This window comes from Argopecten irradians, chromosome 5 (genome assembly GCF_041381155.1).
Source record: "Argopecten irradians isolate NY chromosome 5, Ai_NY, whole genome shotgun sequence".
Taxonomy (NCBI): Eukaryota; Metazoa; Mollusca; class Bivalvia; order Pectinida; family Pectinidae; genus Argopecten; species Argopecten irradians.
Window position 1 is genome coordinate 20,060,301 of NC_091138.1, and position 18,453 is coordinate 20,078,753.

The following is an 18,453-nucleotide window of genomic DNA, read 5'->3' on the forward strand; positions in this document are numbered from 1 at the left end:
ATATATAGTTCAGTTAAACAAATACTTGCTGCTAATTCATTTAACAAAATAAATCAATTGATGCTTGATAATCAATATCCATGTTTCAGAGATCAGTAAATCCCATTTACAGATAAACCTGTCTATAACGACCATCCATAGGACAGAGACAAAAACATCTTTATAGCCAGATGGTCTTTATACACAGGTTGTGTTGAATTTTATTATTTTGGACCCTAGAAAAGTAATCAAATCAAGCAGGTGGTCTTTATACAAAGACCCATAAGGTGGTTTGTACAGTACTTTTGCTAACCTGCTTTAGAAAATTGAGGTCTCGCTTGAGGAAGTAGACAGCTTGTTTGAGTCCTCCGTCCTCACAGATATTGATCGCTTCCTCATGGGCAGACCAAAGGTTTTGTTCTACAAACTCAATCTAAAACAAAATCATCTTATGAGTACAAAGCAAAATAGGAAATATTTGTAAATAAAGTTATGCAGACAGGCTATATCCAAAATGTATTCTGATGATTGAGCTATTTATGGTTTAAAAAAAGAGGGGTAATTTAATCAGTACATTTTTTTATACATCAAAAAGTATGTTTAGCTACCAGTCTAGTTATAGCACATTAGGGAATCCAGAAATGAAACATGTCTTTAATGTATACCTCAAAAGCTCGGATCTGTTCATTCATCCATGGCTCTATTCGAGATTTCACTCTGTATCCTGATTTCAGATGAGAAATGAGCTGCAAAGCAACATGAAAGGTTAAACAAAGTTAACTAATATTGATTAATAAATATATATAAATGACAAGACATTTACCTACTTATCTCACTAGTAAGGCTGTACTTCAATTATTTTCTTTTTTGTTTGTCTTAATAAATGATGACACATTTTGCCAAAAAAATTTTGAACTAACAAAACATTATCTTCTAAAAAAAAGTGTTGTTACTTGATGGTCGACTACCAGTAATGTCTGTGTATTAACATAACATTATTCCCCTACTTTCCTTGGGTCCAAATAACAACATATCGATACAGCACAATGATGACATGAAAGGGGTATAACTCTTACAATGTGTACCCAAATATTAACTAGAACACTGAATCCAAGTCAGTCCCTTTACTAATCAAAACAGTGTGGAGCTGTATTCACCTTTTCTTTGTGTTTCACCATTTTCACCTGTACATTATTGACAGCTTTCTTCATGGCTATCACAGTTTTAGCTTGAGCTACCAGTAGATTCCCTGTCAATCAAATACAAGTTGTACTTGAGATATTAAATGCATTCAATAGACTGTTAAGTCTCCTCATATTGTTCTACCTAAATACTCCAGATTTTAAATAAAAGTAGTTTTTCTTTCTCAAGTTCCATATCATATACGTTAACAAAATAAGCTATGATATAGGTAATTATGGTACAAACTACAAGCAATGCTATTATGAGATTGTGGCAGAATTTAGGTTCAGAAGAAACTGCTTTTCTTCCTGATATTTTTTTGAGAGAACTCTATGTCATAAGTTAAGTTAACATGTTCCTAGAATCGGTAGAGTAAAAATCACTTCAGATTCTTAATAAATCACCAATAAGTGACACAGAATAAGGATACCTACCTATACCCTGCTGTAAGTTCTCCAGTTCTGTATTACTACATATTGCACTAAATACCCGGTCTAAATACTCATCCATGATAGAAGCATTCACTCTCTACAAAACAGGAAATTCAAATAATTACATTGGCAAAATATCCTCAGGTAAATTCAGGGAAATCTCAGGTCAAGCTCTTTTAAAATACAGTATCTAGAAACAATTCTACCTATTTTGCCTTCATCTCTTAATGGCATCTCAGTTTCCCTTATGGAGTAATCAAGGGTACTCCTTTATGTATATTAAATTTTCAGTTAAGATAATTTGAATAAGTCTTATTATTACATCACTTATGTCACCAGGAAAACCAATGTGGTCTCTGTATGTTGATTATGAGATACCAAAATGAGAGCAAAGTACTACAGTGTATTTAGTGTATCTTTTCCTCATAAAGGAACCCAAACTCCTTTTATTTAGGTGAAAAGTGTTGCCATTGCATCATCAACCATCCATACTTGAGCCACACACAAACTTACCTTAGAGACCTCTTCATTTGTTAGTCCTTTACCTTCAAAATAAATATACAACATATGTTAAACAGAATCTGCAATTGATACATATGATTGATGTTTAAATATTATCAATCAATTTCTGTTAAATATTCTTTGGTTTTATTGCCTGTTTTTGTTTCACAAACAGTCAGTGATATGCCAGATCTTCAGTGTGGAGGAAATTATTGTAATCAAATAAAATCCAACAACATGTTTTCTAAATTAGCAGCTTTGGTACACACACAGAAACTCAATAGCCAAAGAAAGATGGCTAGTGGTAAATAACTCTCTAAACACCTAAAGGCTAATTCTAAGGTTAGAAGAGTTCTCTATGAATTTTCAGGGGTGAACCAGTTAGCATTTGACTACTGTGGCCAAGAAAACGCAGTGCCTAAATATTTCAGTACCATTGATTAAAAAAATCTAAATTGTTAGTTTTTCAAACCTCTGACCAGAAATCAAGATAATTTTAATTTTTAGGAATTAAGGTATAACTGCACTAATTTTTTTATGATTATTAATTATACACAGGTTAAACCATACCCTGTAACTCCCGAATCAGCTTCTGTCTGTACTGTACGTGCCATCCCCTTGACCCCCGGTCCAGTATACTACTGAGGATTGGCAAGCAGTTGTTGATTAAATCTATAAAATAAAAGTTTTAACGACAGTTTGCTTTCTGTAAGAAATTAAGCTTCATTTTTTTTTCAAATTTTGTATGATTACATTTGATATCATGAAAGTATTACTTTATATGTATATACATGGATTACAATTACAGAAAAACATGTTTATAACAACCATGCTTACAACAAATTCATGGTTATAATGTAGTAATTTCCATTCTGTGTCAAGGTTCCTATAAGATATCTGCATTTATGTATAACAAACTATGCTGATGATGACATGATTCAATTGGTCTTTTGAGATTTGTTATAAGCATGCTTTACTGTATATTATATAAAACTTTACCACTATTTAACAAAACAATATCTCAAATGCTTCTAAATAGATTTGATAGCAACTATCCACTGAGCTTAAGGTCTTTCATTAATTTCAAAACATTAGAAATTTCACAAATGTGACAAAACCTAAGCTAATATTTGAGAATATGACACTTGCTAAGACTAAGATGTTCTTAAAATTAAAAAATGTGACCATTGACAAAGGCAAAGTTAATTCAATCGGAAAAAATCTGTTTCCCTTGTATGTTAACAAAAATTTAGATCCATTTAATTTGGTACTTCGTTTGTTCAAGAGAACTTTGGAACAGGAATTTATAAACATTCTCTTTTTGTGGATTTAACCTTTTTTACCTTTGTTGAAAAGCCTTAAATCTATATCGAGGCCACTTGGTGTCTGGTAACAGTATGGTATAGGCGGAGGCCTGATAGGGGTACCCTGTAATAATAATATTAGAATCAAGTTTTAAAGTGACAGAGTGAAGTTTTTAAAGTGACAATGTGGTCTTTTTAGAGCAGTTTGGCATTGTAAATAGGTAGTAACTTGTTATAATTATCTCCATTACCAATAGGTATCTATTGTGACATCACTAGTTTAGAGAGAAGCACTCATCATATTCTCTGAAAATTATTAACGCTTACAAACACATTATGTCACAATCAATATCTCCTCGCTACTCTTTAATATGCAAAGACGGAATAAAAGACATTGATCTTTCTAACGAACAAATAAAATTAATCAACACCTGTTCCTTTACAATGACACAACCAAATACATGTAGTTATACAGACCTTTGAGCTGTCAGTCTGCAGCTGTTCACATTTCTCTTTCACATACGTACAAAATGTCTGAAATTCTTTCTTGCAGTGAGGCTGAAAAAAGTCAGGTGTAAACATTTGCAATTTTTTTTTAAATCATGAAATGAAATTGCATTTGAAATTATTTCATAATCAAAGATTAGTTGTGGTTCTTTTAGTCCCTTTTAACACTGTATTGATACAATGTTTCAAATATTTTTTTATGCCCGGGAGGTTATTTGATATTTAGAATAATTTAAACCACTACCTTAATATCCAGCTCTGCCACTAGGTAGCGCATGTGTTCATCCTGTATCTTACTGTCAAGGTCACCAGAGGTGGTGGAGGGCACGCCAATAAGGATATCTAAAACAAAATATAAATACCTCATGTTATCATAACCAATCAGAATATCTTATACAAATTATAAATACCTCATTTTATCATAACCAATCAGAATATCTAATACAAATTATAAATACCTCATGTTATCATAACCAATCAGAATATCTAATACAAATTATAAATAATCTCAGTTGTCATGTAACTTTAACATTTGTTCTTCCATGGATATGGTACTATTATAATAATTTGGTGTTTCAGATAGATTTGGGGCTGACCCCATCTAACCCCATACATCATTTCAAGTTCAAGAGAACAGGAATTAAGTAGGATTCATCAACTTCAATCCCTTGTTTATTTGCCTAACTCAGCGTCAAAGTGAAAGATTAATTTTTATAGTCTAATGGCATATATAGGGGGAATAAATGATGAAGTTGTAAAGTGATGTGATATCTATTCATGGAAAAGATCTAGGTCAAATTATTAAAACAACTTACCTAGAATCTTCATAAAACCTATACCTAGGCCTCTGAACGAGTTCGATACACTAAAGAAGTGCGAGACAAATCTGTTACGGGCCGTGATAATCAGCAACCTCAATACTAAAGCCATATCCTGAAATACAAAATTGATTCAACCTTATTTCACTTTAATTGGAAAGTAAACAAATATGTGTCAAAAATGTTTGTTTTTTTAATTACTTTAAAAAATTCAAATGTTTTTTACATTACTATTCTGTATAAAATTTAAATAGTGAAACCTATCGCTTTCAAGCTGAAAGGATTATGGCAAAACAATCTGTTTATTCTTGTTCAATCATCTAATGTGGGATTATATCTTCAGAATCATAAAAAGTTTATGAATTGTAAAAGTATGGTTTAAGAAAGTTCAAATTAATACTTTGATAATTTAGCATGATCATAGCTATTTGCATGTACTGTTTTGTTGCCACTGAGAAACATGAGTATCCACAGCTATATATTTACATTATTTAAATCTATTGTGATTCTTAGATCTATATATAATCAGTAACGTTGTTGATCTACATAGGGGAGCTAACTTGTAAAATGAAATAGTTTTCGTTTTCCTGGTGACTTACGTTGAGCAGTGAGTCTTGTGCTGTTAAAGAACCTTTCTGTAACAGACGACTCAATCTCCACTTATGTACTTGTCCTGGGAAATTGATACTGTCCACCTCAAATTGTCTGAAATAATGAAAATTCTCAATCAAGGAGATGGAAACATAAAAGCATCTTATCCTAATGGCATCTTTATAATATTGAAATGTGTGAATTTTTGTATGAAAACAAAAGATGCTTTAAACTGTTTCCAATTTTATTTTAAGATCTTGTCATCAACATTATAAGTTCTTAATCATTTCCTTGATTGTGGCTTTGTACTCAATCCCTATATCTTATGTCTGTATGAACCACAATACGCGATTTTTTTATAATCCATCAATCTGGTTTCACTATCTTCACTAACGCTTAATTTCTAAGGGATCTAAAATCAGTATCATCATGTAACAAGAGATTTTCTGTCGCCCCCTAGAATGTGATTCCTCAGCAACACTCGAGGATATCATATCTCAGTATCAACACTGCAAATAGCAACACTTCAAAACACCCCCAAATTGAATGCATTACCCATAGTTCCCTAAACCATTACCCATAATTCCACACATCTTCCAGTTGTTTGTCTGTCAGTTTCTTCAGAACACCTGCTGAGTTCATGGCCACTTGATCCAGTTCATCAAAAGTTGGGGCTTTGAACAAGTCATTAAAATTAATCTTCCCCTACAAATGAAATTATTTAATGAAAATTAATTCAAGTCATTTACATGAGGGTTTTTAATATTTTAACACATTTTACTGACTCTCATAATAAGAAAGCATGTCAAGGTCATCCCAATAATGTGAAATTCCTTTGGATTGCATACAATATTACAATATGATATATCACTTTGTCAACATTAGCTTTAAAGTTAAAACACCACAATTTCTTCATTAGTGATATGACGATTTTTAAATTAGATAATAATCAAAGATACTATTCAAATGATGTTTTTAATAAAAAAAAATTAGCAATGAGTTGAATTCTGTTTTAAGTAATTTCAATAAAATGCTTGCCCTGTGTGTACTCTCCTTCTCTCCATCCTCTGTAGGTGCTGTGCTGTCTCCGGCTACTTCAGTGATAGAGGGAGGCAAGATTATAGGGAAACTCTTCCAGTGGAACAACATACTCTCTGCTAACTGTCAACAAAAATTGCATTCCAAAATATAATTTAATTTCTGAATTATGAGAAACTTTCTATTTGTAATACCAGTATGTAGGCATCAATGTCATCGTTACATTCGTTTTGTTGGGTTGAAATGGTAAATTCTTTCTTTGATTTCTGTTACATCATATCTGTAAAAACCTGATGTAAGGCTTATTAAAAGTTATTTTTGAGAAAAATACAACGATAAACTTATTATATACAGAAATAGGGCTTATTTAAGGATACATAAAGACAATCTGCCCCAATCATTGATTATGAGAATCAACATGTTATATTAGGCATTAGAATAGGATTAAAGGCCAACTACCTTTCCGAAACAGCTTTTAATTTTTAAAATGGGAATGTAAAACGAGATAAATAGTTTTGTAGAGTCGCAAAAGTTATTAACTTACTGTAATACTACTAGTATCATCACTTTCTGAACAATTTGATAAAGATAAATAAAATGTTAATTTTCATAACGCGGTTGTCTTATGTTTCCTGCAATAGTCCTAAACACGGTAGTTGACTATCACTGCGTCAGACGTCAAAACAGCTAAATGCCTCTCCACTGTTATCATATATTAGCAGGAAATATTACATATGTTTGATATTGTAACCTCATCTTAGGCCATCAGTATATGTTTTCTGATGTTATTAATGTTTTTGAGAAAACTTTATGTTTTGCTCCAGAAAGGTAGTGGGCCTTTAAATATCTCACCTCCTTGATGGATTTCATCACCTCTGCCATCTCATCTGGTACAGCAGAGGCATCAAACTGGAAGAACAGGGTCTCCTTCTGTGGATGGCAAAACATGGAACCATTGGTTTATGTGGTTAACCTATTCGTTTGGTTAGAACAAAATTAAATAAATATTGATGGACCAGTTCAAATTATCCAAAATTAAGCTTCAGGAAAAAAACAGGAGTTTGAACTATCCGAGTATTTTTTATATATACTCTTGTATTGTGATTTTTTTTTTTAAAAAGACTGTAAAGTTAAAAATAAAACAAATACAGAACAATTACAATAATATAATTAAACTAAACACAGTTAAACTGAATTGCTTTATTTGCTCAGACATTGAATTCATGACCTTTTCTTAGACAATAAATATTCAAACAACTTATATTATAAATGATATCACTACACGGGGGCACCACCTTGAAGTACCACCACCCCACCCACGCAAACAATGACATTTCAATGAAATCAGATTTATATAATACATGAATTCAAATACACAATGTATAATTTACACATATTTCCATAGTATAAGGAATGAAATGATTGCCACCAAATTTTTATTTCATTGAAATCCCTTTAGTAGTTTAGGAGAGGTTATTTAATCATTGGGTAACAAATTAATGGGGTACCTATACCTCTGAAAAAGGTGGAGGTATCTTGTCCAATAGATATCTACACAGTATTAGGATTATTGCCACCAAGTTTAAATAAAACACTCGCTAGTATATATCTTTAACACCTTTTTATCATTATCAGATTAACCTTTCAACATGACCCCTTCTGAAAGTTTAATCAATGTGACCTTCGACCTTGGATGTAATATGACCTTGACATGGAAAGATTCAGATGTTTTATGTCATTTTTATTATTTAATTGGAACATGAAACCTGTGAGGAATGCTTCAGATAGACTAGATTTGGCTAACTGCCAGGTCCAGAGCTCAGGAATCTCACTGTTTGTAGTACATGATAAATATACCAATAGTTCAAAGCAGCCTTACAATTAACTCAGCATAGAACAAGTCCAGTAACTAACCACACATGTATAAATTCTTCTGGACTAGACAATTACCCGTATGGTAAACAACAACTATAGAAACAATAAATGATAAATATAACTCATTCTGAGTTGGACACAAATACAAACAGCACACCAATATGTCATAAAATGCACAGTGCTAATTTTTTTTTTAAATAATAACATATTGCTATAATTTCTGTAAAGAATGGTGTAAACATTTAGACCTGATGTGGAAATAATGCATTAAAATGTCTTTTATCATATCTCATTCATACTAAACATAGATAGCACCATGACCATTCATGATCAGGGCCTGGCACCATAAAACTTTCTCAGTCAAATTTTTTACTCAAACCTATGGAAAATCATATACTTGAGTACAAAATCTCTCTGAGAAAGTTTTATGGTGCCGGGCCCCGGTCAGACGTTGACTCACGATAATTTTAGGCTGTGAAAAAGAAAATTATACAATGGACAATATATCAACAATGAAAATTAACAACAAGAGGCCCAGAGGGCCTGTCTCGCTCACCTGTTTTTTGTTGTTTTTTTTCTTTTGAGTAGTTCTGTAATTTAGTAATTAGTGATTCAAAAATCACAAAGACCACAATTGAAAAAATAGCAAAATTGCCCCCATGATTTGTTTAATTTTGAATCCCAATCATATAATGATGCTATAGATATACCATACGAATATGCTATCCAATACATCGTTTCAGAGAGAAATTAATTCATATGAAAATAGTTGCCTAATTAACCTTTTTGGCCCGCACCTAAGGCCCCAGGGGGTCAGCTCTATCATTTTTACGATTTTGAATCCCCACCCTCTAAGGATGCTACCATTGCATTATGAGTGCTATCCCATGCTTCGGACCAGGTGAGCTAATAACTTTCAAAAAGTTTATTTTTCAAAAAGGCTACCATGGCATCTATCTTTGACCTGAATATGAGACAAATTTTGGAAAATGTTGAACAAATATAGTAGTAGATTGGATTCCAAATGATGAAACATGAGAAATAATGTGAAAGCTGATAGAATAATACTGAAGGAGGCATGGTGACCATCCAGGTCGGGTTATCCTATTCCGTCTTTACAGAGTTAGCTCCCTTGCGGGTAGGTATCAATTGTTATGTCATTATTTTGTGAGTGCAATTCACGTCGTTTTCTCCGAAAAGTATGACGTTACACTAGCAAACATATGACGTCATAATCAACACCTACCCACAAGGGCAGATAACTCTGTAATATGCAAATACAGAATAGTGTTACACACACTAACTGATACTAAGTGGCAGACATATATACAGGAATTATATAAATATAACAGGCTGAATATATACGATATAGAAACATACAATATACAGTCCTGATGTATGTTATATATGACATCTACATATATAAGCAACTGCTTGATTATAGAATATTTTTCATTACCCAGTACGACTAGCCTAAAAATCTTCCTTACCTCAGGATCCATCTCTTTCAGGGTCAAATCTTCCATTACTTCTGTCATCTTATTATTTCAATGTTTACCTGGAAATTTAATGAGTAATTTAGATTTCAAAAATATAAAAAAAATTATTCAATTACCATCTATAAGGCTGTTCTCAACTTAACTCTACATACTTAACTCTACATTCAAGAATGTACACAGTTATGTAATTTATACAAGAATTTCTGATTATATACAATTTGTTTTACGCAATAAACCGGTATATTAAGAAACTCTAGGACAGAAGACATACCAATGAGATGACATGAAACACAACCTACTTATTGATGGCAAAGTATTTGGCCTATGTGGGTTTATTTTCTGTATTTTTTTTATATTGAATGGTATTTCTGAACCTACAATATTATTTTGACATACCTGGTAAGTATTAAACTTCTTACATGTTGATTGGTTATCTTTATTGTATTGATACTTGAGTAAATTTAATGCAGAACAATATCAACATGTATTTGTATAACTAACTGTATCATATAATATCTTATTATTCTTTTTTAGACCTATATTTAGAACCAACTTTGCTCTGCATGTAAATATTTATCAAATAAGGAAGTTTTTACAAGTTGTTAACTTTAAACTTGATAAATAAAATCTATCATTAAATGTACAGATACTTAACACATAATCTTGTAGTAATATTGAAGCATAAACGGATATCATTACTACTTCATCATAAGTGATACATGTATTCACAATAAGCAGCATATCTGATTTTCCTAATAATTATGGAAAAATGTGGCCGTGAATCATATCCCAGAAAATAGGTGATTTTTGGAAAATGAAAGTTAATCTAGCCAAAGTTTTAACTAACTTCCTGAAAAACAAGAGCTGTTAGAGAACAGCAAAGCTCGCCTATTCAGTTCAACATTATGACTTAAGCTTAAACAATTGACAAAACAGAAACTTGCTCAAAAACTTAAACGTGAAATGGGACGCCAATGCCAACGCCGACGCCGGGGTGACAACATTAGCTCCCCCTATTTTTCGAATAGGCGAGCTAAAAATTGACAAAATAGAAACTTGCTAAAAAACTTTAACGTGGAAATATAACAAATTAACAGACTCAAAAAACCCCTAAAGGGCCCAAAATTGGTTGTATTATCACGTTCAGCATCCATACACATTAGGAAAATAAAATCATAAACATTTATGATGACTTAAGCTTAAACAATTGACGAAACAGAAACTTTTTTCAGCTATTATCATGCACTATAGGTATATATGAGAACTGCATGCGATTCTCCAAAAACATACACCTAGGCCTGTGGTTCAACCACTTTTGTTATTAATTAAAGTTTATAAGTTTTAACCAGTGAAAAACTTTGGTGCCAATGTCATTGCAAACACAAACAAGCACAGAGTAAATTCATGGATCTCAGAGTGATTCAACAATAAACCATTGCTGAGTGCAGAATATTTATATTAATTTACCTAATCAGTGCCTCCGCCAGGTATCAAACTCAGAACCTCTGGCTTACTAATATACTAGTCAGACACTCAACTCCTAGTCAAATTTTTATATAAATTTAATTGCTGTGTTTGGTCCGGATCAGCCAAGGATCAAACTCGGAACCTCTGGAGTGCAAGTCCGACTCAACCAAACGAGCTTAAGAGAACTTCTCCCTAGCCAAAAGGTATACTGCAGCTAGTATTTGTCAGGATTGGAATAAGAACATTTAAAATTTAAGTTTCAGATTCCTGTACAAGTGCCCAGGCCAAAAAATCACTATGCAGTTCTCCAGCTTGTCAAGCCAACCATCAATGAATATGCATTCTGTACCAGAAAAATGTTAACATACATGTAACTCTACTGGTTGTTTGAATGTCCTTATCCTACATATCAAATATATGTGTTGTTAGATTTGATTAATGACCAGGCTTTTAGCCTAATCTGCATTAATCAAAAGGGGGTTTTAATTAAAGAATATATTTTATTTTATGTATATATGCAGCCTGATCCATTTAAGGACATACACATGTATGTACAATGTATCAAAGAAAGATAGAGTTGTCATAAAATAAAACCTATCAAACACTGACAAACAGTACAGCCAATTCCCAGCAACTGCTCAACATATATATGATTTTATCTCACGTACTGCCTGGTTCAGGGAAATTGAGCAGGGAGCTGGCTGGATGGAGCATCATGTGACAAAGTACAGTCAGACTCAGTTGGTAGGGCATCGGGCTAGTGATCACAGGTTCTGGGTTAGAGCCAAAGTCTAGCCACTAAATATTCTTCTCCCTCAATTGGTAATTTGTCAGTATAACCTTTAACTAGTATTCAGTCATAGCACCTTAATCTAATAGGTCCTGTGATGTCAGGATTTCAACCCATCTAAGGCCAACTTTTCAACAGTTATTCTATTTCCTTTGTTCCAAGCAATATGACATACACAGTTGAGGATGCAATATTATTGAATATAGCAAGATCGTCAGAATATAAATCTATAAACTCTGATCTTACAGTCAAGAACATGTAGTGTAGGGGCCTGGATTGCATGGACATAGTTGATCATTGGTGACCAGTTAGCTCAGTTGGTAGAGCACTTGGCTAGTGTTCAGAGGGTCCCGGGTTCGAATCCCAGTCTGGCCGCTACATTTTCTTCTCTTCTGTTACAGAAATGGCACCCAACTAAATAACCCAAGGTGGTGGTGTTTGTAAGGGTATTGTATGTCTTCAATGGTGAAGACTTCGAGAAAGGAGGGATGAGTGTATAGAGTAGCGGCATTTGACTGGGTCGATCATCAGTGACCAGGTAGCTCAGTCGTTAGAGCACTCGGCTATAGGCCTAGTGTTCGGAGGTTCATGGGTTCGAATCCCGGTCTGGCCGCTACATTTTCTCCTTTCCTGTTTCAAAAGTATCATTGTGATCAAGCTCAAGATTTGCCAGTACTCTTCCCTTCTTGGTTAAGTTCAGATGAATTTGGAGTTTTCGTGTAATTAAATCATTATTATATTGACCAACTCTGTTGACACCAAGGCAATGATTATTGTTTTAGAAATGTGCACATGCACTTTCTTCCAACTGTGCAATGAAAACAAACACGGCAACTTAGCCAATTCATTCAGATTTTCAATAAACCCTGCCACAAAAAAAACTTCTGTGATAAATTAACACAACCTTAATTAAACTTACCGTCACTTAATCCGGAGCATAAATGCAATAGAACTTCACAACATAATGTAACCGTAATTCATGTTTACATTTAGTTTGACAGTATGCATCTTTCGTTTCTCCATCTCTAATCTCGTCAAATCTCGGATACAGCGCGATGAAAACGAGAACCTTCCGTTAAACTTCCTTTTCCGGTTTAATCACGTAAGCGAGGACACGCTATCCATTTTAGCTCCCGCAAATCCTGTCTCTAACGATGCAATCAGTTATAAAATTTTATCACTTTATATATTAAACGTTTAAATAAAACATTATTTTAATGTTTCCATAAATTTTGCCAAAATAGATTGTTATTTAACATTAAAACTTTTAATTCAAATGCAGCTAGATATCACCAATGGCGGACGCAGCACCTGCCGGTGGAAGGGGAGGGTTCAGAGGGGGTTTTGGATCTGGAGAACGTGGCAGAGGAAGGGGCCGTGGTCGTGGACGCGGTAGAGGACGGGGCCGTGGACGTGGGGCGAAGGAGGAAAAAGAATGGATGCCTGTCACCAAACTGGGACGTTTGGTGAAGGATCTAAAGATAAAATCTCTGGAGGAGATTTATCTGTTTTCCTTGCCCATCAAGGTTATTATAATAAATGATTTATCATCATATATACAGTTGGAGAAATGGAGAGTTTAAATTTCTGTTTTAAAAAATTGGAATACATTGAAAATAAAATAATTTTCTCAATTCTTAAGTCTGTTTAAAGATAATAGACTAGATGTAGATGCTTAGAAAATTGATAAATGTACGGGAATTTTGTAAACCGTTTTGCAATTTTCTGTGGTATAAACGGAAACGAAAGAATTGATATCAAAATTTTTACCTTCTCTTGAACTGTGCAGAGGACCGGACTCCTCAAGATGTCGGACCGCTTGCTGCCGTATCTATTGACTAAACTAATTTGCTCGTTTTTTCCCCAGGAGTTTGAAATTATAGATTTCTTCCTTGGAGCTGCCCTTAAGGATGAAGTCCTCAAGATTATGCCGGTCCAGAAGCAGACCAGAGCTGGTCAGAGAACCAGGTTCAAGGTGATTATTTGCATATTGACTTAGAAATCTTTTCGGGAAGAGGATAGATAATCCTGCCTGAGGCATTTTGATCTGTTCAGAACGTTTATGCTTTCAAAGTCAAATGATGTTGGTATACTTTGTATAACTGTTTATTTATGTTGGAAGGAAATGTTGGAGGTTAACACTACAGTCCTAAAATTATTTTTCTGAATGTCATCGAACAACATTATTAGATTGTCGATTATCATTGAATTATAACTTTACTTTATTAAGGCTTTCGTTGCCATCGGAGATCACAATGGACATGTTGGTCTGGGAGTGAAGTGCTCAAAGGAAGTGGCGACTGCTATCCGAGGGGCTATAGTACTAGCCAAGCTGTCCGTTATCCCAGTACGAAGAGGCTATTGGGGTAACAAGATCGGAAAACCACATACAGTACCATGCAAGGTAAATAAACTAAAAAAATAAAATAAGTGATATCAAAAGCAAGGCAACTGACTGTTAATAAATCAAAACCGAACTCTTTGATATATCTTGTGAAAGGAAATATAGTTCCAGGTTCAAGTTTTGTGTCTAATACAAAAAAAATGAGCCTTTTTATTAGTTTTTAATAGTAATTACAACAAGTTATTTTTCAATAGCAACAATAATGAATACAAAAGACATAATTTGTTACGTGCGAGTGTTATTGTGTTTGATCATAGGTGACTGGTAAGTGTGGCAGTGTCACAGTGAGACTCATCCCAGCTCCCCGTGGTACAGGCATCGTAAGCGCACCTGTACCAAAGAAACTGTTGAACATGGCGGGTATCGAGGATTGTTACACCAGCGCAAGAGGTTGCACAGCAACACTGGGTAACTTTGGTGAGTGTCATCACATTCAGGGGAAAATTGGATTTTGTTTATTCAAAGTGTGGTGGTTTTCTTACTCAATAATTTTAGGGGCCTGTACCTTCTGAATTGGGGGGGAAACACTACATTTCATCTAACTTGAAACGTGTATATTTTGAGAGTTTCTTTTATATTTGGGAACACAGCAAAGTTTCTCTAGGGGAAGGGGCCTTTATTCAACCCCAAATATACCTTAAAAAGCACTGAATTGTGAAATTTGATCAGTTTTGAAATTAATATGCAAAAATTAATGCGGAAAACCGTAATTTTATTACAGCCAAGGCAACATATGCCGCCATTGCGAACACCTACTCCTACTTGACACCAGATCTGTGGAAGGAAACAGTGTTCACCAAGTCTCCATACCAGGAGTTCACAGATTACCTGTCGAAGGTGCATACCACAGGGTCCAGTGGTGTTCAGCGCCAGGAGCAGAAGGTCTACTGATCGAGGGACTTGCTCAAGCATGCCACAGCTGCTCTAGTTTAGCATTGTGTAATGTCTGAATAAACTGAGAGTTGGCATCGATAAATATTTGTATGTTGTCTGTTACTGATTACCACAGGAGCTTGGTATTCTGTCAATGAATAGCATAAATATATAAACTACCGTATTCGACCCAATAAGCGCCCAGGGTGCTTAAAAAATTATGAAAATGAAAAGCTGCTAATAATTCAAAATTATTATAAATCTATAATGTTTTGTGTAGTTTTGGTCTTTATTTATGCCTGGGAAATTAAAATTGAGGCCTCAAAAAGGGGCAGGCGCTTATTTGGTCGAATACGATATGTAGGGATATATTTTATATATTATTGCCAGAATGTCAAGTTCCTGTGGTTACTTCATATGAGTTTACTTGAGGTCATTGTCTTTTATTGGGGCTTTTCATCTGTGGTCCTTCTGTCTGTTAATAATTCTTGCTACAGCTGTTTCTCAGAAAGTACTGAAGGGATCTTTCTCAAATTTCATATAGAAGTTCTCCTAGGCCCCTAGTTGTGCATTTTGGGACCAATTGGTCAACAAAATGGCCGCCAGACAGCTATCTTGGATTTTGATAGTTGAAGCTTGTTGCCACTTTCTCAAAGTACTGAAGGATCTTTCTCAAATTTCATAATGTAGTTAAAATTTGAAAAGCAGAGAAAAGATCCCTCTTTTGTTTGTCGGACATAGATCATTGGTTGGTGGGTGCCCAAGATCCCTAATTTTAATAAATGGAAATTTGTTTCTGCTATCATGATCTGTCTCAAATTTTATATGTAGGATGTTGTCAAAGTTTGAAAAGCAGAGAAAAGATCCCTCTCCATTGTTGGACGTACATCATTCTTTGGTGGGCGCCAAGATCCCTCTGGGATTTTTTGTTCGTAATCTTCATAAAAATCTTGAATTTATTTTCAGTCATATTTAAAGAAAAACTATTCTCTAACTTTATTTATTAACAAGCTTAAAATCTGAAGGTTATTACTTTGAATAAGACAAAAAAATGTTTAGCTGCAACAAATCGATATTAAAATAGGACAAAATTTCTTCTCTTAGTAATTTATGTAATGCTAATAAGACTTGTGATTATGAAGGTCATGGATATTCTACCAGAGGGTCACAAAAATGTATTTTTCTCTCGTACCTCGATGATTTCTTGCAAATTTCCAAAGGACGAGTTAAGCTTGTGCATTTGAGCGTTTGTCAATAATTAACTTCTTCATAACTGCTGCTTAAAATTGAACAATTTGATTGGTAGCATCCTTATGGGGTACTGACTGAAAGTTGTACAAATGCTTGGGCTGAGGTAATCCAATAATATTAGATGTCGATATTGAGAAACTTCTGACTGGCAATATCGGACCCCAATATGAGTCTTTGCAAGTTCCTCGATTGTTCGAGGTTAGACGCGACGTAATGATCAAAAGTGTCACGTCGTGCTATACCTCTAACATTATTGTTGGAATAGGCTGAGGGGCGGTGCCAACACTGGTCAATTTTGCCGTTTTCATATTTATAAATGACTTATCTGAAACTAAGTATTGGATAGCATCACTGTGGGATGGGGATTCAAAATTGTACAAATTGTGGGGCTGACTCCCAAGGGGTCAATTTGGCTATTTCCATACACTCGTATTGCAATGGTAGCATCCTTATGGGTGGGGATTCAAAATTGTTAAGTGGTAAGGTCAAAAGGGTCAAATTTGCTATTTCATATTGTAAGAGTTTTTATGATAATTACTTAATAAACCAAGTGAGTGATGGAGATCCTGTGAGCCTCTTGTTGATATAGGGTTGAAAAACCAGATCGATTCTTCATACATGAAATTTGCGTAAAATTTATAACGCAAATCCCATTGTATGCATCTTTTATAGTAAAACAAGCCTAGTTTCTGGAAAAATGTTAATATTTTAGTAGTAGTAATTACAGAGTAAATGGTAATTTTGATGAGGTCATGAGGCTGTATTGCACGAAACCAGCTTGTATTGCACCCGTATGCATAAGAGTATAATGAAATATAGCACACTTATCATAATTTTTCATGGAGTTAATTAGTTCATGCAGAAAAAGACGTTACTGTAATGTATTGCCCTGGTGAGGGGATATATTGCCGCTATTTAAATTGACGTCATTATTGTTGGGACCACAATTAAGATATCAGCCATTCTATTGCTAATCCTAACATAGATGTGAGCCCGTAACGCCTCGCTGGTATTATAGGCATCCCCCACCCTTGTGTGATCCGGACTCGCCAATGTAGTCTAGCTAAGAATAGTTTTTACAGAGTTATTTCCCATTACTAGTGCCACAACTCCATAAGTAAGGCCACTATATGATTAATGATGGGTTATTGATCATCTTGTCTGTAAACAATTTTCTCAGTAAGTACTGATATTTAGGTTTCCCGTGGGACACCAGGTGGCCGACAGACAAGTACTGAAATTTCTATCGTATTATATACGTAGGCTTTTATTGGACCTTATTTGCACAAAACACTGAAATACCAATTAATTGGCCATAGACCTCTAGATCCTATTGCTCTCGAAATCGAGTCCAATTGTGTTTAGTTTTGAGAAAATTCGTTACTGAATAAATTACAAGAGGTGACCTACTGCTGATTTCAAAGGTTTAAATAGTTTCTTAAATTGTGTGGAAAACTAGGTCTGAAATACAGTACCTGAAAAAATGAAAGTTATCACTACTGATCCACAGGTATATGAGAATCCGTTACAGGTTATATAATTTTGGACCCACCAGGGTGCCTTTTAACAGACCGTTTTTAGACGTTTTAGAGGTCTAGATCAAAATTCATCCCCTTCGTATTGCGTTCGTGATTCCATTGAGTCCATTGTCGCCGATGCTTGACAAAGAAGACACGAACAGCCAAGATGTCCTCTCGATTACCTTACGAAGGGCAAGATGGACACACGAATTCAACACGAAAATGAAACTTCGCGTGGTGTTCTGATAATGTTTTGGCATGCCAAATATTTGGCGTCACTCACTAAGTTACTGCCGAAGCCTGAGAAACTTCCCAGGCGATCATACGATAGCTAAAGCATAGGTGTTTGGCTAAAGATGCTCTCACGAATGACCCAATGCGCTCACGATTAGCGCCGAATTTGACATTTTTCTTTTTCGTGTG

General features: G+C 34.4%; 2 protein-coding genes across 2 annotated transcripts in view; one reads left to right on the plus strand and one right to left on the minus strand.

The window, feature by feature from the left end:
• Positions 1-13,027, minus strand: part of LOC138324310 (uncharacterized) — a 33,542-nt gene extending 20,515 nt beyond the window's left edge. The window contains exons 1-16 of the mRNA XM_069269386.1: positions 12,902-13,027; positions 9,717-9,784; positions 7,204-7,281; positions 6,352-6,474; positions 5,891-6,018; positions 5,322-5,427; positions 4,720-4,837; positions 4,149-4,246; positions 3,875-3,955; positions 3,437-3,521; positions 2,664-2,765; positions 2,106-2,137; positions 1,596-1,689; positions 1,137-1,228; positions 645-725; positions 293-412 (exon numbers count right to left, since the gene is read on the minus strand). Of these exons, the coding sequence (XP_069125487.1) occupies positions 293-412; positions 645-725; positions 1,137-1,228; positions 1,596-1,689; positions 2,106-2,137; positions 2,664-2,765; positions 3,437-3,521; positions 3,875-3,955; positions 4,149-4,246; positions 4,720-4,837; positions 5,322-5,427; positions 5,891-6,018; positions 6,352-6,474; positions 7,204-7,281; positions 9,717-9,764 (1,386 nt within the window). The 5' untranslated portion in view covers positions 9,765-9,784; positions 12,902-13,027. The remainder of the gene's footprint in view (positions 1-292; positions 413-644; positions 726-1,136; positions 1,229-1,595; positions 1,690-2,105; positions 2,138-2,663; positions 2,766-3,436; positions 3,522-3,874; positions 3,956-4,148; positions 4,247-4,719; positions 4,838-5,321; positions 5,428-5,890; positions 6,019-6,351; positions 6,475-7,203; positions 7,282-9,716; positions 9,785-12,901) is intronic.
• Positions 13,028-13,248: 221 nt separating this feature from the next.
• Positions 13,249-15,362, plus strand: LOC138323152 (small ribosomal subunit protein uS5). The gene is made up of 5 exons (XM_069267558.1): positions 13,249-13,508; positions 13,850-13,957; positions 14,213-14,386; positions 14,644-14,803; positions 15,108-15,362. The coding sequence occupies exons 1-5, from the start codon at positions 13,278-13,280 to the stop codon at positions 15,275-15,277; spliced, it is 843 nt and encodes a 280-aa protein (XP_069123659.1). The 5' UTR covers positions 13,249-13,277; the 3' UTR covers positions 15,278-15,362.
• Positions 15,363-18,453: the final 3,091 nt, after the last annotated feature.